The sequence below is a fragment of the Psittacula echo genome, assembly GCF_963264785.1.
Source record: "Psittacula echo genome assembly, chromosome: 3".
Classification (NCBI taxonomy): Eukaryota; Metazoa; Chordata; class Aves; order Psittaciformes; family Psittacidae; genus Psittacula; species Psittacula echo.
Window position 1 is genome coordinate 1,171,436 of NC_137736.1, and position 24,495 is coordinate 1,195,930.

At 40.6% G+C, this 24,495-nt stretch overlaps 1 protein-coding gene across 1 annotated transcript in view; it reads left to right on the top strand.

The window, feature by feature from the left end:
* The first annotated feature begins 19,574 nt into the window (after positions 1-19,574).
* ALCAM (activated leukocyte cell adhesion molecule) overlaps positions 19,575-24,495 on the top strand; it is a 129,064-nt gene continuing 124,143 nt past the window's right edge. The window contains 1 exon segment of the mRNA XM_080612284.1: positions 19,575-19,698. Coding sequence (XP_080468410.1) covers positions 19,599-19,698 — 100 coding nt within the window. The 5' untranslated portion in view covers positions 19,575-19,598.

The following is a 24,495-nucleotide window of genomic DNA, read 5'->3' on the forward strand; positions in this document are numbered from 1 at the left end:
TGATTACATGACTAGATTTTATATTGCTATGCCTGAACTTCTTTCTGAAAATGAGGTCCTAGCTACAGGGCTGTATTGTCCTCACCATGACTGAAAACAAGGACACAAATAACACAGAAATTACCTATTTATGTAAATGGAAAAGAACTCATTTAAAAATATGTGTAAAATGTATGCATTCCTCAGAATGACCTCTCCAATAAGACTTATTCGTTCAATTTTTGATTGATTGGCATTTTTCTCTAAGACATCAAAAAAAGCAAGACTTTCAGGAAAGAAAAAGTGGACACTGCTTTTAACTTCATATACTTGTACATATTCTGTATGTGTATGGTTAATTGATAGTTCACTGCCTATGACATACTGCTTTCAGTGCTGCAAAGGCAAACACATTACTTCCCTGAGCCTGATTCACACATCCACTGCAGTCACTGGAACTCTACCCACTCACTTCCACAGACCATGAACCAGGTCCAGATATGTATATTATGTTAACTGTGCAGGATGGGGCACTAATCCTTATTCCAAAGCCCTTTCTCAGCTATATCAAAAAGTAAAACTGCAAAAGAGCGTAGAAATGCACAATTCAGAAACACATGGGCTCTCCTCTCACATTCATAGACAGATGCAAATTACAAGCAATGAAAAACAGGAAGTGCTGGATTCAGCTTTGTGCCCTAGAACATCATGTAGTAAACTCCCAATCACAGCAAGTACTACATGTAGTATTGCGGTTTCATGAAAGACTTGATCCAGCGCTCTGCAATAGTTTGAACTCTCAGTCAGATGTGACATCTGTGCATCTGTAAATTCTATGGATGAGGTAAAATCTGGGTCAAAATAGTAAGAAAAAGAATCCATATTCATTTCACTTTTCCCCAGCTGCATTTTCATCTGCTTCACAAGCTTTGTTCCCGGCCAAAAACTGTGGAGTAGTTTAACTTCTTAACAAACAGAATGTCTTGGTAAATATATCTAGAGCAATACATCTGTTAGTAACCTTAGAAATTATTATAATGAATGCACCAATAGTTACAAAAGTAATATTAATAACAGCAATGCACATACCTTTAATTAACTTAAACTCTCCTCTCTGGACACAGTCAAGCACAGAGCACAGTCCTCACCAGTCTTCTTACACACAGTTGCAAAGACCATTTCTTTGTATTTCATCATGGGATTTCTTTTTCGTGCTCAGGTTAAAGAAGTCTTAACAGAATATCTGAACGGTTCATCCAAATCCTTGACTGCATGTTCCTAAAAAACCCAGATATTTCACCTAAATCAGAGATTATGTAATGCCTCAGCCAGATGACACTCCCTATCATCAAGGGTTTTCAGAGCAAGCAATATGGACTTCAACGTTCTGCAGTAAAAGCTTTCCACATCTTATCACATTCTGCCATGCCATAGTTATCTTGTGGTATATCTCAACTGAACAGCAGGTGTGAGGTGCCTTTCACTTGAATTACGTGTATACCCAGAATGTTGTGTTTCTGATATTCTGTGTATGCATTTCCTTTTTCCTTCTGTTCTGAAAGGATAGCTGGAGCCATCGTTGCTGTTCATAGCATCTAGCAGCTTCCAATCCAACATAAATCATCCTTTGCCAATATTATATATCTGCTGGTCATGACGCATGCTGTTTCTTATCTGAAGATGTGAACATGTGTTTCAGATGTAAGCAGACATAACCTGCTATCTGCTGAGGGTGAGTTTCTGAAAACAACAATGGATAGCAGGTCAATGGATAGTGAAATTATTTTTTTGCCTATAAGCATTGTTGTAATAAAGAGAAAATGCATTCAGGCACTTAATATATACAGACAGGGACAATACATTGCATTGTAAGATCTTTCCCACATTTGTGCCATTACCGCTAACCAGAAAAGTAAGATCTTAAAGGCTCAGATGCAAAAGGAAGGTGTTATGGCAAACCACACACTAGGCAAACCACACAGTTCTGCAAGCACCAGTGTGATACACAAACAGTACCAAAACAGGAAAAACATTGTACTGTATGCAAGAGCACCCACTTTCTCAGCACTTATTATATATATGCAAATATTTTATTGAAACAAGAAATACATTCAGCAAAATATCTGGAAGAGAACACAAATGCGTAATTTAAATGTCATCTACATGTTAAGGTAGTTCTCTGATGTCTGCTGCTGCTCATCAGACCTCCTTCAATATGAATAGGCATGCCAGGGAAGTTCTTTACAGAAGATGGGTGCCAGAAGGGTGAAAGATGGAAAACCAGGGTAATAATGATGGTTAGCAGACCAGAGTATTAAGTAGTTGTCAATGGAAAACCAACCTAATAGACAGACAAGTGCAGATTCTGATTCTTACTGTCTGTGCATATATTTAATGCGTGTGAGTGGAGGAGGTATACATATACACAAGCAAAAGGAATTGTCTCAGTTCTAAGGCATGATAACCATCAATGGTAGAATATATGTTGTATATAAAGCAGATTTTTTTACAAGCCTTCTAAGACGCATAGAATTGTTTCTGCCCTGGATTGCTTCAAATGAAATGAATGTCAATTATATTTCAGTAATATATTCTACCACAGAAACTAAAACCAAACATGTCCATCCAGGAAAAAGGCAGGTGTTACCTATTTACATCGTGCTTCAAGTGCAAAACACCTAAACAATTTCCTAAATGCAGAAATCTTCTCAGTGGTTTACTCAGCTAATAAGATCTACTGCAGTTAAAATCTATTTTCTCATTTCTACTTTCTGAAATTTTAGTCTTCCCTGGGAATATCACTACAGTAAGAAAGATTTTGAAATAAAAGATTGTGCAATAACTGAGCTTTGAGATTATGACAGTTATTTTGGATGGCTTGGAAAAAATACTGTTAACTTCCCTCAATTAGAATAAACCATAGTAACTCCTATTTCCAGTGATTTCAGCTGCAGATGCAGAAGTGATAGAGAGGCATCATCATTTTACCCCATAATATTTTTGCTGTCCTTCCTTAAAAGTCTATGTTGATTTAAGGTTCTTTTCCCTCACATAATCTTTATGGTAGCTAGCTAGCATAGCTTTCAGGTTTTATCTTGCCATATGTTTCAAGTTGTGTGCTTCAGTCTGCATCTGCTGAGTATCTGCTACAGTATGGCTACAACATCAAGTCAAAACAATTGGGACTACAGCCTTTATAATAATTACTCTCTGCAGCTGCTGAAATCAGAATCTTTTTTAAAAGCTCGAAAAGCTGGAGCTTCGTTACCCTTCTCTCTGTCTTTCTATTTTTATCTAAAGCAAAACTAAGCACATTTTGATGGGACTTTTTGAAATGAAAGATAGAAGCAGATTTTTTCAAGGAATAATATAAACACACACTGCTTTATGCTATGGGATAAATATGTACCTGGCTTTTGCCATGACAGGTGATTTAAAGAAAACCCCATGTGGGAAAAAAAAATGTAATACAATACATCTTAAGTGCTAGAAATCCCATTTGGAAAACAATATTGACGAAGTTGTGCTTTCCCAAAAGAAGCAGCTGGTTGCTAGAAACTGAAGAATTTATTAACAGCTAAAACTTTAGCAATCTTAGGCTTCCTTCTCTTATGGTTTATAAAGGCATTGCCAACCTCTTCATCTCAACAGCTAGACAGCAAAACCAAAATCAACCTGTCTTTCCAGCGAGTATATTCAAGCACCTGCATGGCATTAGATGCGGCATCACTACAATGATTCAGAAGTTATAAAGAAATGTACTTACAGAGTAAGTACATGCGAGAAAAAGAATGGGAAGGCAACAAACAGAGAGACAAAGGATATGTACGTGATGCTCAGGACTACATTTTAATAATAAACCCTCATATTTTGTTTTTTGAGTGTGTTAAAAGGTCTGCCAAATGAATCTCACTACCGTGATGGTGAGAAACTTTATCTGTAAATTTCAAAACTAAATGGAGAAGCAATTTCAATAGTTTTGTGATTGCCCTAAACAATGTACAAGCTGAATTACTCTGGAGGACTCCTCCTCCAGCCACCACCTGGAGAACTGAACCTCATTTCTTCCGGTTGTCTGACTTCTAAGTGTTTGGAGCTGAACTCTGTCCTTTGGCATTACATTAGCAATGGCTCTCAGGTTCTTTTTTCGAATGAGTTCCTCAACGCTACTGAAAACCACCCCTTTCCTTTGTACATCAGGACTTGACACAAGATTCAAATGATCAGAACAGTTGCCATAGAAGCCATGGGAATCTCTTTGCAATAGAAAGTAAGCCTTTTGCTTTATTTTTGATCTACCCAACAATTTCCTCTCATTTTAAAAGGACGCTATTTTTGGTGGGGATTTATTACATTTTCAGCTTTATGTCAGAAGTATCTAGAATGATCAGACAGGTCCCCTCGTATTACTTTTGTTTTCTATATTTAAGAGTTATTAACTACTAAATATATGCAAAACAAATTACTGCCAGACCATGAAACGTTATATCATCATTTTATGAACATTAATGACAATTTAAAAAATGTTGAGGTTCCATCCACCTAGGCAGACTCTAACTTAACAATTCTGTTACCTAATTAAATCTTGATTACCTATAAAATCAGCCAGCCAACCTGTCTATATTTGGATGAAGTTACTCATTTTCTGCAGAACTTGTATCATGTAATACAAGGGCAGGAGTTTAGAAGCTAATTTGGAGACAGTGAAAGAAGAAGATGCACAGGAAATGTTTTCTTTCAATTATTAAACTATTACATGTCTAAAATTTCTGGAAACAAAAGATGTACTGGAGTGAAGCCAATGTGCTGCTAATATAAGGTCTACATGGCAGAGCATTGAGCAGTGTATTTTGATAATCAGGTTTTGACCTGAACTCAGTTTGAAAGAAATTACAGGTATTTTCTTTCTTCTCTTGAGAAGCACTGCACAATTTTATCTCTCTCTAAATACATACATCTCCATCAGGATAGATATGATCAGTGAGAAATATATACTAGGACTTAACAAACAAAAGTGTATCTATCAAGCTAATGCTATCTTTTTCTTCTTATCCAACCTCAGAAATGCATGCGGAAGTGCACTAGATCTCACCTGTGCACTAGATCCATGAAGCACCACTTATGGAAAATATATGTAAAATCTTTCAAAAATAGAAGCAGGTGATGCCACTAAGCTGGTAGCTGCATTTGAACCCTTTATGGAGTTCACTGTTGCTTTTCTTAATCTTCCAGAATTTCCACAGGGGCTCCATGGTGAAGGCACAGGAGGTGGGCAAGAGGGCTGCTGAAGTTTTTCTATTTAATGAATGGTTCTCCAATTCTTAAAGCAAGATAGCAATCGAGTATTTAAATAACAAAAGGGTTCTCTATTTGTTTTCAGGGACAGGGTGAACATGTTAATCATATGAGCAAGCCTTACTCTTTCAAGGTTACTCCTCCCTGCTCTCTGTACTTTTTTTCTCGAACTAAATGTACAGTAGAAGCACATAGAGAATAATAAATTATGGATAAGAACTTTAATTCATAGACCTCATAACTGAGAACTCTCAGTGATCTGCACTAACTCTCCTATGCCCCAGCAAACAAGCTACAAATCTTCTGAATGTTGTTACTAATATCCCTATCTTTTCCAGTAATTACAAGCAGTATCTCAAAAAAGGAGTTGCCTTATTGACTCCCACGGTATTGTGGAACAGTTTGATAGCCATGGATTTAGCATTAGTGGAGAGTTCAAGTAAAGTTTCAGTCTCAATGGAAAACTGATGTTTTGGTTGGTTACGAGGACATATACTCATCCAAGTTCTTTGCTTTGCTTATACTCTTTAGTTATTTTTTTCCAAATAGAAGGTGATAGCATAAGAAAATTGGGGGGGGGAGGGAACGAAACTAGAAATGTTACCGAAATGAATACTGGATCAAATCATTTGCATCTTAATTTAGCCATAATCTTGTTTAACAGGAATTTTACTTGGTTAAAAAAACCAAACCCAAAATACAGCCATTACTTCCAGAGTATAGGGGGCACGCTAAGTAACCTATGCAACAAAAAACTTTCATGAGAACTTGCTTATGGCCTGCTGACAGTACTGCCAAAAGGACATCTCTTTAATACCAAGCATATACCATTTGTACTATTAGAAACATCATCTTTCCACAACTAGGAATATGGCCAAAGGAAACCAATGCTGTTATGCAGTGTGTGTCTACAATAGCAATGGCTAGTACTGAGAGCAATATAATAATAGGAGCTAAGAGTAGTTTAAGTCACCATATACTTACAGAATTTCATTAAGAACGTTTGCAGTCTGTGATAGCTATATCTAAACTAAAAGGCAATGAAGATATACTACATATTCTTCTAAAAACTTTCCACCCTGAATCAGCTATGAAGATGGTTCTCTCACTTTTAGACAAACAGGATGGACGTAAATAAGTGCATAAATAATTCCTCAGGTCAGCAGTAATTTATGCAAAAATACTGGTGCCCTTCTGACAATCCAGGAAAGTTTTTATATAAATAAATTAATGGCATGTAAAAATCTCAACTTCATATTAAAGTCTAAATAATCTGTTTATTAAGATCAGTTTGCATATGCTGCACAAGAGTGTTAAGACTAGGGTTTCACCTTGAACACACCATTGGAGTAAATTTGAATAACCAATATAAATAAGCCCTGGACAGCAGTTATGCAAAGATTACCTTACTAAGCAAAGTTTTATGTTAGATGATACATTTTTCTCAGACTTAGTATACTAAAATAAAATAGCTCTAAAGCTAATAACGAAAAAAGACCAAAACCAAGAATGTGAGTTAACAAGCATGCAATGTATCTCTGTAACCCATCCTCACTATTATGCTTTTATATTCAGCCTCCTACCAGCTGTAACTGAATCTTTTTTTCAACTTGTTAAAGAGTAGTTCAGCTCTGAAGTTAATGTATTGCTGATTAGAAGGGGAAGGAATTTCCAAAATGAGTTCCAATTTACTCTTTCCCTTATATACACATTTATACATTCATGTGTAGTCACTGCTGCCGTGTTCCATGTGTTCAAACAGTAGGAGTTATCAGTGACAGCAGCTGCTCTGCATGGGGAAGATGGTATTCCTCTGGAAAACCAAGACCCAATTCTTGTAGACCTTCATCCATGAACAGCCTCAGCACTCTGAATTACACTGAGTCACACATTTCCATCTACCTTTTTCCATGAATATTCAATAAGGATGATGGTACTGCCCACTTTCTGATCAGGACTTAGGGCCTTAGGATGAAAATGTCAGAACAAGTGTGAGTAATTCCAATGACTATGACATTAACTTATTAGTCACCTAACAAGTACCTGAACAAGAAAAGTGCCTCAGTCCCCTATGGTTTCCAGAAAGCCTTTGTCTATGTTCAGTTTGTTTCTAGGTTAATAGCATGTCCTAAAGATTGCATAGGTAAGACTTCAAAGATGTTTTATCAAGGTAAAAAAACACAAATCACCTAATCATAGTTTATGTCATTACACACACGTAAACATCACATTCAACCAACACTATCTAAAACTTTGTGTTTCAGCAGGACATATCTCCAGTAATGTCTTTGGACAAATACCTTGAGAGGGCAATCTGCTGTCAAAGGAGGATAATGGACCCATTACAAAGACCTTGTGCTAATATATTAGCTCTCCTTCTGTCATCTCTGGCTTAGCCTTTCCCCCGCTCTTCATTCTGGTCCATGTGGTTGGCAGCTATTGAAATAGCAAAGACCACAGTATATGACTTGAATGCAAAGGAAATAAATCAGCATATTGCCTACTTCCTAGTAACGCTGTTTTCGAGATTATCCATGGCTTCTGCAAAGGCTGTCCACACACTTTGGGAAGGGCATGAAGGATTCAATACTAAAGAGATGTTGGAGTGAAAATTTCCAAAACTCAGACTTCAGGTTTCTCAAAGAAGTCAAGTGGCCCACTTCAAGATTTTCTCTCAAAGACAGCTTGTTCTCAAACAATATTGAGATGAGTAAACAAGATGGTAAGGATCACAGCATTAGCATTTATGGGACATTGCAGCTGTTCCCAAGTCTTCTACAGACTTACTGGCTGATTTAGGAAATTTCACTGAATCCCCTGCCTCAGTTTCCCAATCTGCGAAGTGGCGATAATGATACTGACATCCTGTCTTTAAGCGCTGTTGGAAATGTGCACGATGAGCACTTCATGGAAGCCATGTGTAAGAATTATTATTCTCTTTTCTTTGAACTTGAGAGTCTCTTAGATTTGAGTGAGATAGATGCCACTTCTAAGAACCTCTCAAGACCTCAGAATCTGATGTAAGAATGACATGGCTGTGCCATTCCCCTTGTCACCAAGCAGCATTTGAAAATGCAACATTAATTTAGCATGAGCTCTGTTAGAGACTCAAATCCTTCTGGTTGCTTTGCCTTTCAAGGGATTCATTCCTCTTACAAAGTGATGTGATTTGTAAAAAAGTGCCCACAATGTATGCAAAGGTTAGTTGCAGTGGTTCAAAAGAAAGTGGAAACCTTTCTGGTTAACAGCAGCATTCACTTCAGTAATCTACTGCATTTATACCTCCCTAAAACCCCAGCTCAGTTCTCAGAAAACAGAGATTTTGCACACTGCTGTCCTGTCTCATTGAAGCAAATTCTAATTTCCTTCCCCGTCTAACCCATCAAAGGACTGTTATTAAATGTCTGCCTCTTCTCCCCAGTTTCAACTCCTTTTTCTTTTCTTTTGACCTTTTTCCATGTGAGAAACAATAATGCTCAAAGATTTATACTTGAAGAGCAGGTGAGAGAACACGTGCAAGGTGGAGAACAACTGTGATTAATGCATCGCTTTTTTGATACGCCTTTGTTTGTTTAAGTAGATTTTACAACTATCTTGCACAGAACAGCGAGCAGAAGTTTAGTTTGAGTATCAAATGGATCTTCACCATGCATCTTAGACTTGTAAACATCCTCGTACAAAGGCATCTTTATATCATACATATTGAATATACAATTTTCTTGGTGAATACGTGGCATGACTGCTATTCTGTGTATGTCATTATCTATTAATAAAGCTATATAAAGCCATAATAAGCCTGTTTACTTGTAGTGACTATATTGCACCTTTAGCATGGAGTGAATCAAAATGTTCAAAACAGAAAAGAAAATCAAACAATGGATCAGAAGTATTTCTCGAAGGAATTTGTTGTTTCGAAAGCAGCTTAGTCCCCCCCCTCATTCCACCTCCCCACCAGCTGCTCACTCACTCCTCCCCATGGGATGGGGGACAGAATCAGAAGGGTAAACGTGAGAAAACTCTTGGGCTGAGTTTAACAGGTAAAGCAAAAGGCACAGACACAAACAAAGCAAAATCAGGATTCCATTCCCCACTTCCCCTCTGCAGGCAGGTGTTCAGCCATCTACAGGGAAGTAGGGCTACAGCACATGAAATGCTGAACTGGGAAGACAAATGCTATAACTTGGAACTTCCCACCTTCCTCTTTCTTCCCCAGCTTTTATTGCTGAGCACGACATTATATGGTATGGAACATCCCTTTGGTCAGCTGAAGTCAACTGTCCTGGCCGTGCCCCCTCCCAACCCCTTGTGCACCCCCAACCTCCCCACTGGTGGGGTGGCATGAGAGGCAGAAAAGGCCTTGACTCTATGTAAGCACTGCTCAGCAGTAATTAAAACATCCCTGTATGACCAGCACTGTTTCCAGCACAAACTCAAAACACAGCCCCATACCAGCTGCTATGAAAAAAAAAGATCAACTTTATCCCAGCCAAAACCGGTACAAGACTATTGGTGAATTTCTAAGTAACAGGAGAATCCCATGCATCTGAGCTCAGCATCCATTGAGTAGGCAGCTTACAATGGAAATGAAACCAGAGTTAAAGCATTCTTAGAGGAAGGTGCACAGAAAAGAGTGGGGAGAAGAACCGTCTGGCACACTGAAGGCTGGTGGGCTGTGGACAAGCAGACAAGTAGAAAACTACTTGTGAGTTTAGACAAATGACTTGATGTGTGTGGGGGAAACCAAGAAATAGGCAAACATATAGACTAAAAGTGGCAGAGAACAGCAACAGAAATAATGGGATGCAGGAAGAACATCTTGTCAATGTGAGACATGAGAAAATATTTGACAATGGAAGAATAGGGTAAACAGCAAGTCTGCAAATAAGTAGGAATTTTGGGTAGCAGAATCAAGTGAATAAATTGTCCTCTGAAAAAAATGCCATGGAGCAAAAAAGTTAGTTCAAATGCAAGCCAAAAAGCAGAGAGAAAATGGTAAGTCTACCCTCAGCAAAACAGGCAGACTCTTTTTCTTCCTAATAACCACATTTTTTCAGAACATTAGTGCCAGGAAGGTTTGAACCGTTCTGACTGCCACCCATAGCAAAGAACCCTTTCACACACACTGACAAAATGTTAATCTGACCTTGAATCCACAATGTGCCACCTCTTGCAGAGCGTGATTCTCAAACAGCTGATAACAATTGCATTTCAGCTTTTGAGTTGCAGAGCGCTACTAAATAGAATTGCCAAACTATCTGTTATTAGTTATCCAGCCTTATCAGAAACTCTCAGCACTCTGTATGAAAAAAGCCCTTGTAGCATTGCTTCTACAATCACACTGCTCATTTTAGCCACCGTGACACATGCAGTGGCTACTCCAGTTAGCGTCTCTAACAAGGATACATCAGCCACTGGTATTACCTTCTAGGACGTAACTCAATAATAGTCCCTAATCTAAGAACCTGTGGTTACATTCTGCCACTATACTCAGTGTCATACTTCTCCTTTCCAAAGACAACTTCACAGTTCCTTGAAGATATTGAAAAGGTAATTTTTATAAAAATACATCTCCTACTTGAATTTCTGCAAATCAAAAGTTCCTTCAAGTTTGATTTGATTTTTTCTACGATTTTTTTTTTTTACTTTAATGTAAAAATGCAATTTGCACAATCCTGTAACATATTAAACTGAACCAGGATGATATATTATTGGCTATATTTTAATGTGGATGCGCTTTCATTTCATTCTGAAATATTTGCTACAGTAGATTGGCAATGTCTTGAAAAATATTTTTTAAAAGGATTCTAACATTTTCTTCCTTTTTAAGGGTGAACTGCTCTGCAAATTTTTATAGAATATCTTTCCTGCAATTTTTGACATATGCAAAAATGCAGACTTCAGGGCCATTTAAGTTTAAAAATTTCTTTCTCCAGAGAATCATGTCAATCTCACAATGTCTCATTGCCCCATTTGTAAAACAAGAATAACAGTTTTCTTTTCCCTTAAACCACCCATTGCTCATCCTACTTCATCTGTAAACTCCCTGTAGCAAGAGGTCTTCCATGCTTGGAAACAGCAAAACTGTTTTAAAGGGAGTCCAAGCACTTCAGAGCCTTTTGCTCCAATACAACATGAATATTGTATAACAATCAACATTCCCACATGGCTAATGCTCACACCCCATGTCCTATCACTATTCACCTTCAAATATGTTGGTACATTTTTGTTGATTTGATAAACTCCCTGTTTTCAACATTCTTAATCACTGTCTCCTTCTTCTCAAGAGCTAATTTTATCTTCTAAGGAACTGCATATATAAGGGAGATATTCCAATACCTGTCCCCTCAGTTGTACAGCAACCCAAACAGTCTGGTCTTAAAAGCCTTTCAACCTTCAAGCATTTAAAAAGTAATTTACAAATCTAGCCTTTTCACAGGTATCCAATTAAAGAACATAAGATTAAACACATTTTTCCATGGCTCTGACAACAACATGGCTCTAAGGAACATGTGATCGACCGACGGCCTTTTCATCCCTTGAGGCAGGCCTATTACCTTGGGTAACCGGCAGACTGGGAAGAAGCAACTCCTTTCTTTTATTTACGAATTGCTTTTTCTAACCTGCAAGTGCTGATGTAGCACAATCAGGGGCAAGCACACTGCAATAAAGGTTGCAAGGAAGAAATTGCAATGCTGGAACGTAGTCAATGGATTCATTTTAATGGTTCTGCATACGGCTAGATAAAAAAAGCATTATTGATTTCCTGCTGACCCTCTCCTCCAAGTTAATGAATGAAAGTTACTCGTGTTAAAAGGCAAGCAGCATGAGAAGGTCTGCTACTACGAACAAGATGGTAAGGAAAAAACGAAAAGCAGGATTTGAGGTAATATCTGTCACATAAGGAACTGCCCAGGTTTGAGATGTACAGAATCCAGTGCACGAGCACTGCAAACCAGTGTGAATCTGGTATTATCTTTTTATTTTAATCTCCTTTTCAATTCCTTTTTTGTTGTTGTTGCATTGCTCAGAGAAGCAGTTACTTTGAAGGAGCTGAACCCTGCAGTGTGGTGCAACAAATGCACCTGCACTGCTAAACACTAACTCATCAGTCTTCGACACTTGATCCACATTCATTGGTTCACCCAGGACAAAAGGGGAATAAAATTGCTTCTGAAAAAGGGGTAATAGATTTCCTTTGGTTCAAGTAAGGCTTGAGTAGGCATGAAAGGCTCTGAGATGCCTGCTGTCCTGTCCGTCATCCAACCTGAGACCTACGGGTTGCTCCAAATTTCACTGTTTTTTACAGCCACAAGCAGAACTAAACCTCCTTGGTCTCCACTTAGGTGGATCAAGTGCAAGCTCATACCAGCCAAGGTTTTGTCCCAAGTCACCTAGTTTTCCAGCAGCATAAAATTATATTCTGTCAAGAGCCCCACTTACATCAACTGTACTGTGTGTAATGCAAGATGCTGAAATACATTGAGAAAGAGGCAGTAAGTAGTTGTTAAAATAACATCTATTTTTCTTGCTTTACCTTTCCTCTTTTGTTCTCGTTCTCCTGCTTTCCATTTCAGATTCTTACTCTTGGATCTTGCTTTTTTATCACTAAGTCCTTGTGTACTTTCTCCTTTACTATAACTAAGAATTATGTGGAGATGAGATGGGACTACAGGACTCTTTTCGTGCTTTCCCTTATGGACATGACAATTGTCTGCTGGTCAGCATGAGTGATAAACCAGACTCTGTTTCACTTTTCTCACTTCTTGCCTTCCAAACTTTTTATTAAATATACCTCATTTCTTTCCATCCTTCCTTCCATTGCTCTTCCCATAATGCAAAGGAGGAAATCCACAACATGCTCTAATGCATGACTGCTCTGAGTGAGTTACCTCCACTTTCCTCCCCTTGGCTATGTTTGAAAATTAAACATGACCATACTAACTGCTACGGGCAGGCATTTCACTGACCTGACTACCAGCCTTGCTTCTGATCTTGACATTTGTTTTTATTACCTTTCTTTATATAAAACAAGTATAAACAGAGAGTGGTTTCAGTTCTGGGGTTGAGGATGGAAACTCAGGAACCAATCTTTTTTCCTTAGATCACCATTGGTTTTTTTTAAAGATCTGAGTAAATCTGTTCATCTCTCTAGGGTTCAGTATATTTTTCAATGTCACAGGCCAAATACTTACAGCTCTTACAAGTATCTGAATTCCTCAAATGAAAGACAGGATAAAAGAGAAAGCTACTTGAGTACCTACCTTACAAAGGTGCTGTGATTTGAGGCTTTATCGGTGTAAGACCCACAGATGAAAAACTGCTCAGTATCTGTATTCTGATTAGATTTGATCAAGCAGATTTTTAGATTACATGGCTTGTACAGAAATCAGTGATCCAAGTCACAATTTGAAATCTTTCACCAAACCCAGGCATAGGCTCTGTAAAAATGAAGTTAAAATTAATTTTGAATACAGTGATATTTAAATGGTCTTTCATTGTTGATGCAGGCAGGGAGTGCCTGTGGCCATGTCCATGGGTGCTTTGTTGCATTGCTCCCCCCTAGCACCCCAGCATGGGCATGCCATGAGGAAGCACGCACCTCTAGACGCCTCCAGGGTCCCCATTCATGTTATCCCACGTTCCAGAAGCTGTTCTGACATTAGCTCCTACACCAGCCCATCTGATGCCACATAATCGCAGAAGGATTATGGATTGCTTCCTGACTGAACCGACAGCATAGTAGTGGAGATGAAAGGAGGATGCTTGCCAGAAAGGGCCTCCAGTCTCCTCTGTTGCTTTGCCAGGATGCTGTTTGCATTTGTAGTGGCAGCACGAGTAGAAACAGGCAACAGAGGCCCAGATTTGGTAGCTGGCCCAGATTATGCCAAAATTGACCTTGCAAGAATCAAGTTAGTCCTAGTCTTAGCCACTAATGACAGCAATGGAACAGATGGGAAGATGCTTCCAGATACGGCTGGCGCCAAGACCAATCCTACTGCACTCTGTTACACAGCCCTGTGGAGCAACTCCTCAGACTGAGAAGCAATTTCACAAGTCAGGAGAAAGCTGAGCCCTCTGAGAATCATGCTCCACACCACTTGAGGCACATGAAAGCCCAGCCTGCACGCAGGCAGACCAGCCGTGGGCTAGCATCTCGACCCACAAAACAGGGCAGAGAAACGCACTGACATCCTAGCGACATTATGTTCTTTGTTGCTCCTTCACAGCATGCCAGTATTGCAAGCCAGATGTTGCAGAAGTGCTGGCAGGATATTTTTGGCAGAATGCGACATGTCTCGTCAAGGATGCTCCTTAGTACAGGTGTCTGTCAGGTCGTAGAGTATTAAGGCGTTTTCCTGCTACAATCAAGTACCATCAAGAACTGGAAAGCACAAAAAGCCAAATAATTTGGTCATATAGATGCTGAGAAAAGGGGAAACACAATATAATCATTTTAGCAGCATTAACAGTCTCATTCTTTGTATTACAGCTACATCTCCAATATATTATCAATATGTTCCCACGCTGCCATTGTGTATCTCACTGCATTTTCATACAAAACCAATTCTTTGCCACCAAAAGCAGGGCTCATAATGATAAAAAAGAGACACATGAAGTCTGAAAACTGCTTACTGTTATCTGACTCAAGCCTCATTTCAAAAGGCAGAGGAAAAGGCAACTGAGTCTTCACAAAAGGCAAGCAGCTGGCCAGCAAAGTTGATATATACTGTTCCAACTTAAAGAGCTGGATTGATCTTGCTCTTTATGGACTTCTCAGTTAACATGTCAAGACATTGGGATCTTGTGGTTTTTGTGCGTAACACCTGCTTCTAGTCTAATATTTTTCTTTTCTCTTAGTTTTTTTATTGCAGATCACAAACGTTTAAAGACAGTGACCTCCATCCATTCTTCAGACTCCTTCCTCTCATCTTCCACTTGTATTTTATGAATGTTTTGTCTCAGCTGAAGGCATTCTGGGTATGTTGCATATAGTGCAAGCGTAATGTTATTTTAATGAACATTTGTACAGTACTGGTCCTTTAGTCACATTACGTAAAAACCAGGTGCATTGGACATGGGCAATAGGAAAATAAGTTTGTTTCAGAAGCCTAATTGCTATGCTGATGACTAGAATAACAATACTAGTAGACATTTGCTGAGTTTTTCTGAGTGGGATCCTTTTTGCAATGAAGAAATACTGGAAACACAGATTCCAGGTATTCTTTCATTGCAATTTGCTGGATTTTTTTTACTTATTCCCAAAATGTGGGTCTCATTTACTTACATCAGAGACAGCCAAATTTGCAGATAGCTGCAGAAACCCCAGTAAGTAGGCTTTCTTCTTTGCTGCTAATGGTCACAGTTCATTGTTAGCCCAACTCTGTGCTTTGACCATTTTCTATTTGTGTTCCTCATGTTCTGTTTGAAATACCTTAAAACTTAGAGACATTCCTCTATACGCAGTCAATCTCATTCAGACTCATGTGCCGATACTAAGCAATGCAAAGTATTTCCTGACACAGTATTGTCCTACCATGCCTTGTACCTTAATCAAGCAAAGTCAGTGAAAGACTCTGCTTGGCTCAGATTTGCACAGCCTAATGTTTAAAGGTAATCAGTCACCTAAGGGAGCAGGAAGCACCTTATGGATTTCCGAGACAGTATGGGAAACTTTTGTCATAAAGTATGACTCAAGTTCCAGGTGATTCAGTAACATTTCCTTTAGTGATGTTGTAACTGGCAAGATGGGTTACATTCCTGCTTAACCCTTGGTGTTAGTGTTGCAGCAAGTATTAACACAAATGACAAGGATCTATGCCCATGTAGCCATCTTCTGAATTAATACCTCTAATTTAACTGTGTCCAGCTAAATTAACAGAACCAGATTTACAGAAATACAAAGCTGGGTGTTGCATCCAAGAGTTCTCTTACGATTCAAGGCCAGTTTCAACGACAGAAGGCTTCCATTTTTGCAGATGTTGAAGACTGAGCCAATACAGCATGCACAGTTTCACAGACATAGTATTAACTAACATCCAAGACTAAAGCTTATTCACTCACTATTAACAACGGATTAAATTATCAGGAGTGTTGAGCCGTGCTCTATTCAACTGTGTTCTCCACTGTTCTTGATATAAATTTGCTTCCAAAATAACTATTTTATGCATGTGTTGTAAATGGGAAATGATATTTCAGTTTAACAAAAACTATTTGTTATGATGCACAACCATTATTAATGGATTACACTTTTAATCCACTTTGTCACACAAATAGAAAATCTACAGCTAGATAGGATTAAAGATTTACCAAAGATTTTTTATTATTATTATTATTAGTGCTTTTCAAACAGTTATTTTCTACAGATTTTTTATTTTTGTCCTAGTAAATGTTTTAACTTTTCCCAAATAAATGTTTATTTTGGATTTTAAAGCCAGGCAGTTGCTGCTTTCTGAAAAGATCAGTGACTCACTCGCATTCCCATTAACTTCAATGGGAAGAGGAGCACGGCCCGAGAAAATAAGCTGTAAAAAACCAAATCTATATCCTGTCAACCCAACAGACATTAAAGGAATTAACTACAAATCTCAGAAGTGAGGACAGTTGAAATGACATAGCATATAAAGATATCTCTAATTATTATCTTGACAATTTCTAATCACATTTAAATTCCTCTAAAGTTATCAAAACATTTGAGTAATCTGAGCTTGAGATGTTTTCTGTTTACTCAGAATTCAAAGAGCTCCTTTCAAGTGAAAGGTAGAAACAGCTTTGAAGAGAAATGACAAAGGAGTGAGGGAAACCCTAAACAGATCACACTTCTGATTTAAGTAATGTAATCTCCTGCATTTCTCGTATTTCTTACAGACTTTACACAATGCATTCAGTACTGACATGAGAGCAAATTAGTCATCAGATAGTTTTTTCTGAATACTATCTTAAGCATAAATTGTAAAATGACTCTGTTTGTTTTGCCTGTTTGGAATGTTCTACACCTTGTCTTTTAGTCTCTGCACCATGCCATTGGAAATTATTTGCAATATTCACAAAGACTTCCTCATCCCTACTCCCACTGACAGAAAACATATACTATTCATTATTTTGATGCAAATGAGGGAGTAGTTAATCGTTTGTTTTAAAAACAGAGTGCTTGTGCATTATTTAATACCCTAAACCAGCAAACCACGTATTTGTATTTATACAAATTGGTCTTGCTGTTGCCATGTTTGAAACAAAACATGTACTTCAATGCACAGTGAATTCTGGCCTGTAAGCGCTTTCCTATTCTACATTATTTTGCATTCAGATAATTCTTAGGAGTTTGATTCTTCTGTTCTTTCTTCCAGTCACAATCTACTAGTAGCTTTGACAGGCTTGCCCACATCAATAAAGAAAGCCCTTAATTCATAATGGAGTCCAAGTTGTTGCAAAAGCAGCATGTAGTATTAAAAGCACAAGAAGTGAAAAACACAGTAGGAATATGACTTTGAAGTGGATTAGTTGATCACCTCAACGCAGTTCTGAAGAATGCCTCTCTCGAGATTTTGAGGGGGTCTCCAGGCTGTACAGCAACAAAAATACTAAATATCGCTACTAATGAGTACTGCTTTTAGACATGCAAGAAAAACACACTGGATGGGAAATACAAATTAGCTTCCATAGGAAGACAAAAAGATTAATGATCTTAAAAGTAGTATTTTTTTTTTAATCTGCTTGGTAATATGCCCATAGAGAGAAATTTGCTGAGAAAACACAGGACCACAGAGCTCTGCTGACCAGTCAGCCTAGAAAGTAAAGTACTATAAAAATGGATTGCATAGCATGCTTCACACAGTAAGAAAGATAATAATAAAAATAATGATGTGGAAGTACGGAAGGAAGTTTTGAACTGAAGGTGTTGCTTTAGATTTAAGGTTCTAAAAATGAAATATCCTCATCCCACTTTACAGAAAACAAGCACTATACGTGAAGAATAAATACACAGGCTGTGTCATCCTAAACCTAGCCTGTATTATGGTAACATTTAAGTAGTCTTATTTGTTGGCCATCACGTAGTATTTTTTCCTTTTTTGAGAACAGTGAATGTATTTGCAGAACAGACAAGTTTGTCTTTGATTTCCAGGAGTTTTGGGGAAGTTCCCGTCTAAGAGTTCACATCATCACATGGCAAAGTGAGATAAAGCACTTGACACTTCAGATTTCACTACTAGAAAATTCCTCTGGAGAGACCACATGATGTGCACTGTTCATATTTTCAGATTTTGCTCATCAGGCTTACTTCACATGACAGCGTGGGCTACACGTTGATCACACTGTACTGTTAGCTGAGCAACTTGCTGTGTGAGTTCAGGGTGCTTATTTCCCTCTCTGTGAAACAGCACCGCTTACTCAGACCAAAACAAGAATAAAGCAGTGTGTGTGAGAACAGTGTTTCTGGATTACATTACTTCAAAGGGGAATCTGCTTGATCTTTAGGGCAGCCAACTTCCACAGGTGACGAATGAGCCCTCCTTTGCTCTTCAGCACATTTCTTTGTGCGACAAAGTGTTATGAGCTCCTTCCCTTTACCCAATCATCTGCTACATCAGTTAAATCAGGTGAAGCTAATCATTATTATCATTGGCTCTTTTTCCATTGTGGCTAGGTACTCATCGCATTTCTAAACGCACAATAGAACGCGCATTGCAATTATTACTATTTTTAGCTTTAGGTTTGAAATCCTGGCGTCCAACGCGCACCCTGAGAACAGGACCCGGACAGAAGCCCACGCAGTGACCAGATGCAAAGGAGGGGTAGTGAAGGAGTGCCAGGTGAAGGGCCGTGGGCTTGGCCCGCCGCCCCGCGGGCCCCGGGGCAATGGCTCATCCCGCGGCCAGGCAGCAGCTGCGCTCCCGGCAGCAAGGGCGGCTGCGGGGCGGTGGGTGGGGCTGCCCGCGGGCCCCCCCCCGCGGCTCTTTTTCCCCCGCCCCGGTCGGCCGCTTGCCGTGTGCCGGGACGGCAGGGGCCGGGCCAGCTCCGCCGCTTGGCTCCGCCTCCCCCGCCGCAGCTCTCAGTCCTGGAGCGCCGCTCGGCTGCAGAGAGAAGCCGCCACCTGCTCCGCTGCAGAGTCGCTCTTCGCCGTGCGCGGAGAGGGCGAGCAGCCGCCCCGCCGCCCGCGCCCGGGAAGTTACCGCTGCTCCCGCCGCCCGGGGAAAGCCGCCGTCGACGCCTCCCGGCCTCGGAGGACAAGAAGTGTCAGCCCCGCTCCGCTGCGAGAGGCAAGAGCCCCCCGCGGCCGAGCCGCCCCGCTGCACCGCTGCCTCCCGATCCCGCCTCGGGCAGGCGGGATGATGGAGCCCCCCGTCGCCGCCTGCGCCTCCTGCCACCGCCGCCCGCTTCCGCCGCCCCTGCTCTGCCTCCTGCTCGCAGCCCTCTGCCTGCCGCCAGGTGAGCGCCCGTCCGCGGGAGAGGGCGACCGCGCCGTCCCGGCCGCGCGTAACTTGGTGGAGGGGAAGCCGGGGCCGCAGGTGTTGGTGCGCGCCCGCGGTTCGCTGCTGCCGGCGGGGCCGCTCGTCCGCTCGCCCGCCCTTGCTTCAACGGAGCGCCCCAGCAGCTATGTCGGGATCTCCGCGGGGCCATGCTCCAGGGTGCGTCCCGGCTGCTGGTGCCTTCGGTACCCCGTTTCGCCCCGGTGGGGAGCGGGCTGGGGCTGGTCTTCTCTGCCTCCGCTGCCGGCCCCTGGGGAGTGCGGCTGAGGGTGGCCGGCGGGGAGTGCTTGTGCAGCCTCTCGGGAGGGTAGGGCAGAGCTGCCCCAGTGGTGATGCGGGGCTCTCGCCTTTCCGTGCGGGCAGCGCGGCGGGGTCTCACCGGGGCGTTGCCAGCGGCCGCTGAGCAGCAGGCGAGCAGGGGCTGCCCCCGCGGCGGGGAGAGCCGTGGTTCGTTGCGGCACCCGTTTCACTTTCAGTGTGAGCCGCGTGTCTCTACAGCGAGCCGCCAACAACTTCAGCCCTTCAGCCGCTGCTCCCCTCCCCGCCTTGGTACCGCCGGGCTGCTCGCCTGGCTGACGGCTGCCCAGTGCCTGGAGACCAGCGCTGGCCGGAGGTCCTGGGTACCCGGGCAGCGCTGTCGGCGTGATGCCGCCGGGAGCGGGCGAGGAGCGGCCCCGCCGCCGGATCCCCTTGTTCTCCCCGCTCCGTGCGCGGGCAGCGCTGCGCGGGGTGAGGCTGCTCCGGCGGTTCGGGCTCGCTGGGGTAACTTCCTTCTCTCCCACCGTTCCGTAAACGTACCCTTGGGGCGTTAGGGAACTGAGAAAGCGCAGGTAGTGCTGAATACCCTGATTGTCTTGGGACTGTTTTGGCCATGAAGTGTTCGTAGGCTTTATTGTGTAAATATTTAGAGCGAAAGCGAAGTCTGAGGGAGAAGCTGTGAAGTGAGGAGTTCTGCATTCAGCGCGGGGAACGGCTCATTATTCTTGTAGAAAGAGCGTCAGCCTGTGGTAACATTTTGTACTGCTTTAAGAAGCGGCTTTGGCTTTATGTGCCTGCCTTTGAAACCGGGAAGGATTTATGCAAGTGTTGGAGTTGGTGAGTTTTCACTCCTGGCCTCTGCCTCATTATTACGGGCTCTCCGCTTAACCATTTACATGGAGCATGTTCTCATTGGCACGGAACATAACGACAGACTTTTTTCACTGGATTTATTTATGTTCTTTTTGTGCAAGCTCTAGTTATGTAGAAACTAGCTACAGCAATAAAGTAAGGCTGCTGAAGCTTTAATTTCAATTAGACAAGTCAGAAAGCTCCAAACAGAACAAAAAGCAGTATTGGAACAGTAAGCAATATGCCAAGCTGTTCTGCTAGGCTTTTGCTTTGGTAAATACAATCACTGTAGGACATAACAAACACCTGACTCGGTGGCAGAGCTTACAAGCAATACTGGTTTATGTGATGTAGAAAAAATCATCAGGAAAGATAGTTTATTTTATGAAATCTTAAAGCCATGTGAAACATCAAGAAAGATGAGCACCTGAGCTTCTAAGAAGCAAGAGTTGGCTCCTGTGGAGAGATTTATCTCAGTAAATGTGAATTTGTGTCACTGATTGTGCTGCTGTCTACATTTTCACATTGAGGGGAACTTGAAACCGTAAAATATTAAATCTCGAGGGTTGTGCTGCTGCAGGTGTATAAAAAGGTGGGACTTGAATAAATATGATATAGATAGATTGGAGGTGAGACTATTTACCTAGCTCTTTCTGCTCTTCGTTTGTTTTTTGTCCTGTCAAGGAGAAGCTCAGGCTGTATAGGTAAAGACATATGGGGAGAAACCAGCCCCACCTCAGCTTAGGAATTTTCCCTGTACTACTGGAAATGCCTGGAAAGCCTGATATATCATTTAAGCCTTTAGTTCTCTGTTTCTTCTGAGGAATATAAAGGATACTTAAATATAAAAATATGTGTAAAAAAATTTACTATAGACTTCACGTTTCTTTCTCCTTGATACTTCTGCTGTTTTGGATGATAGCTAATTTGCTGTTATCTACAACAAATTCAGGATATATTACTTCAGCTGCTTGGCTTTTGGGTGTTTCCTTTCAGGCTTGCATATAGAAAGGGATAGATGAGGTATTAAGAGTGCATTAAAAGCTGATGTGCATCAGGTATAGGTATCTCCAGCAACATTCAAGCAGACTGGTGATCCCCAAGAGAAATTTAGAGTTTATTCACAGAATAAACCGGTTAGGAATATACCCATTTAAAAAAGGAGGGGGGTCCAAGTGTATGTTTGGTATTGAGAGACTACGTCTAAGTTGGGCTGAATGAGAACACCAATTAAAATCTCATACTCATCTGGAGGAAATATTCTGTATGTGAGAAGAAAGTCAGCTCTTAATCAGAAACTAATCGTGATCTTTGTATCTTCCCCCTTCCCCCTAATTCTGGTGAATTACGAAGGTCAGAGTCTCTCATACTATGTTTTGTTACGTAATTTGTTAATAAAGACTTGTTACATATTGTGATATTGTGTAAGGGTGGGGAGGTTGTAATGTGTAGTCTTCTTACCCATGTGAGGCTGTGTTCTCACTCTGGACTGTGTTTTTTGGTGGTTTTATTTTATTGGTATATATGGTGTGACATTGATGTAGGAAAACTGGTTTTCTGTGTTAAGATCTGAAGTTTACATGTGTTTTCTGAAACTGAAGTCAGGAAACAGCTGAACCGTGTACATCTGTTTCAATATGCTGTGTGCCTGTGGCCCAATACATAGGTAGCAAAGGCAGACTAATTTTTAAGTGGGTTCTAAGTTGTCAAATCAGTTGCTTTGAGAAGTGCTCAATATGTTTTAAAACTATTTTGTTTGCTTTTTCTTTTGGTGTCAATATGCTGGAAAAGTCTCTAAACATAAGTAATTTTTCTTGTACTCTTCTGTCTTTCTAGCACTTGTCATAAGGCAGAAGACACCAACAGAAATCATTCAGTCTCTGAAGTTTCAGCCCATTGATTTTTACTGGAGAAAATATATGTTATGTTCATTAAATAAGTATCTCTGTCATAAGTCATATTTAATTCCAAATTCTCTTATTTCCACTTTGCAACCCATGTTAGAGTAACACCCTTCCTAATGGTACCATCTATTCTCTTTCCTGAAAGTAACCAATGATGCTGATACGTAAATCTCTGGGTAAATTGTTTCAGCTGTCTTTGTAGTGGAAGTTAACCTGTTTGGCTTATTTCTGGCTGAAAGTTTCAGGGAGTAGACTCTCTCTGAAGATTTATGCAAGATGACACATGAAGGAGAAAAGAAAGAAAGCAGCATTAAGTGGTTTACATAATACAAATTTCATCTGTGTCATCAGGATGAAACTACTTTCTCTGTTTTTACAAATCTCCTGCTTGTCTAGTGCGGTTTATGGTGCTAATCTATAAGTGCTCACTGCAGATATCCATAATGTCATATCTGATTACATATGGTGCAGAAGGATCTCATAAAAACAAGCATTACCGTAGCATCAATGGCTTCAGCGTGTTGGCTGGTCATACCACATCACACCACCACAGGCTTTCTGTAGAAAGGTAGCCCTTTCTGTAGGGCTGCCACGGGGACTTTCCAAAGAGTATTTTTTGACAAAGTGGTTTTGGACTGGTTGAGTGAAACCAAAGCAAATTGCTGAATAGGAAACCAGCTATGCAGGAGCCAGGTTTATCTGTACTTACTGTGAGCCTGGTAACACTTGAGACACTGAATGGACTAACTTTGTAAGAGCTATAATTTGTAATTGGTTCTATATGATCTATGTTCAGTTTCTCCTTTATGTGACCTGCACTGCATGAGCATAAGCATGATGGTCACAGGTAAGGTGGCTCAAGGTCTGGTCCACAATGCTTGTTCCACTCCGCTTTCACACATTTTTATATGTGTATATGTTTTATGTTACCATGCTGATTATGGAAACTGGTTTGTTTTGTTTGTTTTTTGTTTTCACATAGCTAATAGTATAGATTTCTGCAAACTGATACAGGGCTGGAGTTTTGAGAGAGATTGCTGTATCTAAACCCCATAGTCTACAGGCTCTCTATTCAGTGCTCCTCAAGGTTCTTCTGGGTTGGCTAGGGTATACCTTTTTCCTCCACTAACAGTCATCTATTCATTAGAAAATGTATGTAAGGGAATTGAGGACCTGTTGCTATGTGCTGATTTTTCTTGAGTTCCATTGCTTTCAAGAAAAAAACAGTTAAGCTTTTATGCACTTGATGCTCAAATGAGACTCTTCAAGAACTGTAAATGTTGTAGGGTGATAATTAGAATTGACTAGAGCAGAATGTGATTTTTCCAGGAAAAACCTGAACCTTAACAACTCCCCTTCATTTGCAGTTGTTGAGCATTATCTTCCCTGAAGACAAGGTTTTGACCTACGTGTTCTGTATCTTTTCTTTAATAAGAACAGGATGAATATTAAAGGTGGCTATACATTCCTGTCTTTAATATGCTTGAAAATGAATCTCATCTTTTAAAGAGGAGATTGTGGTACAACTGATAGGCTGACAATCCACTACTGGCAATGATCCATTCAAGTTTTTTCCTTTTTTCTTTCTCTGTTTTGTTTTGCTTTTCTTCTTCCCATTGTGTTTTATTGAGGATGGCTTGGATCATAGTTGCTCCTATACCAGTGGATATTAGTCTGCTCCTCCAAAGTGCTGGCTCGCTCTTTTGAGCAGTATCTTTCTAGTTTAAGATGGAATTGCCTTT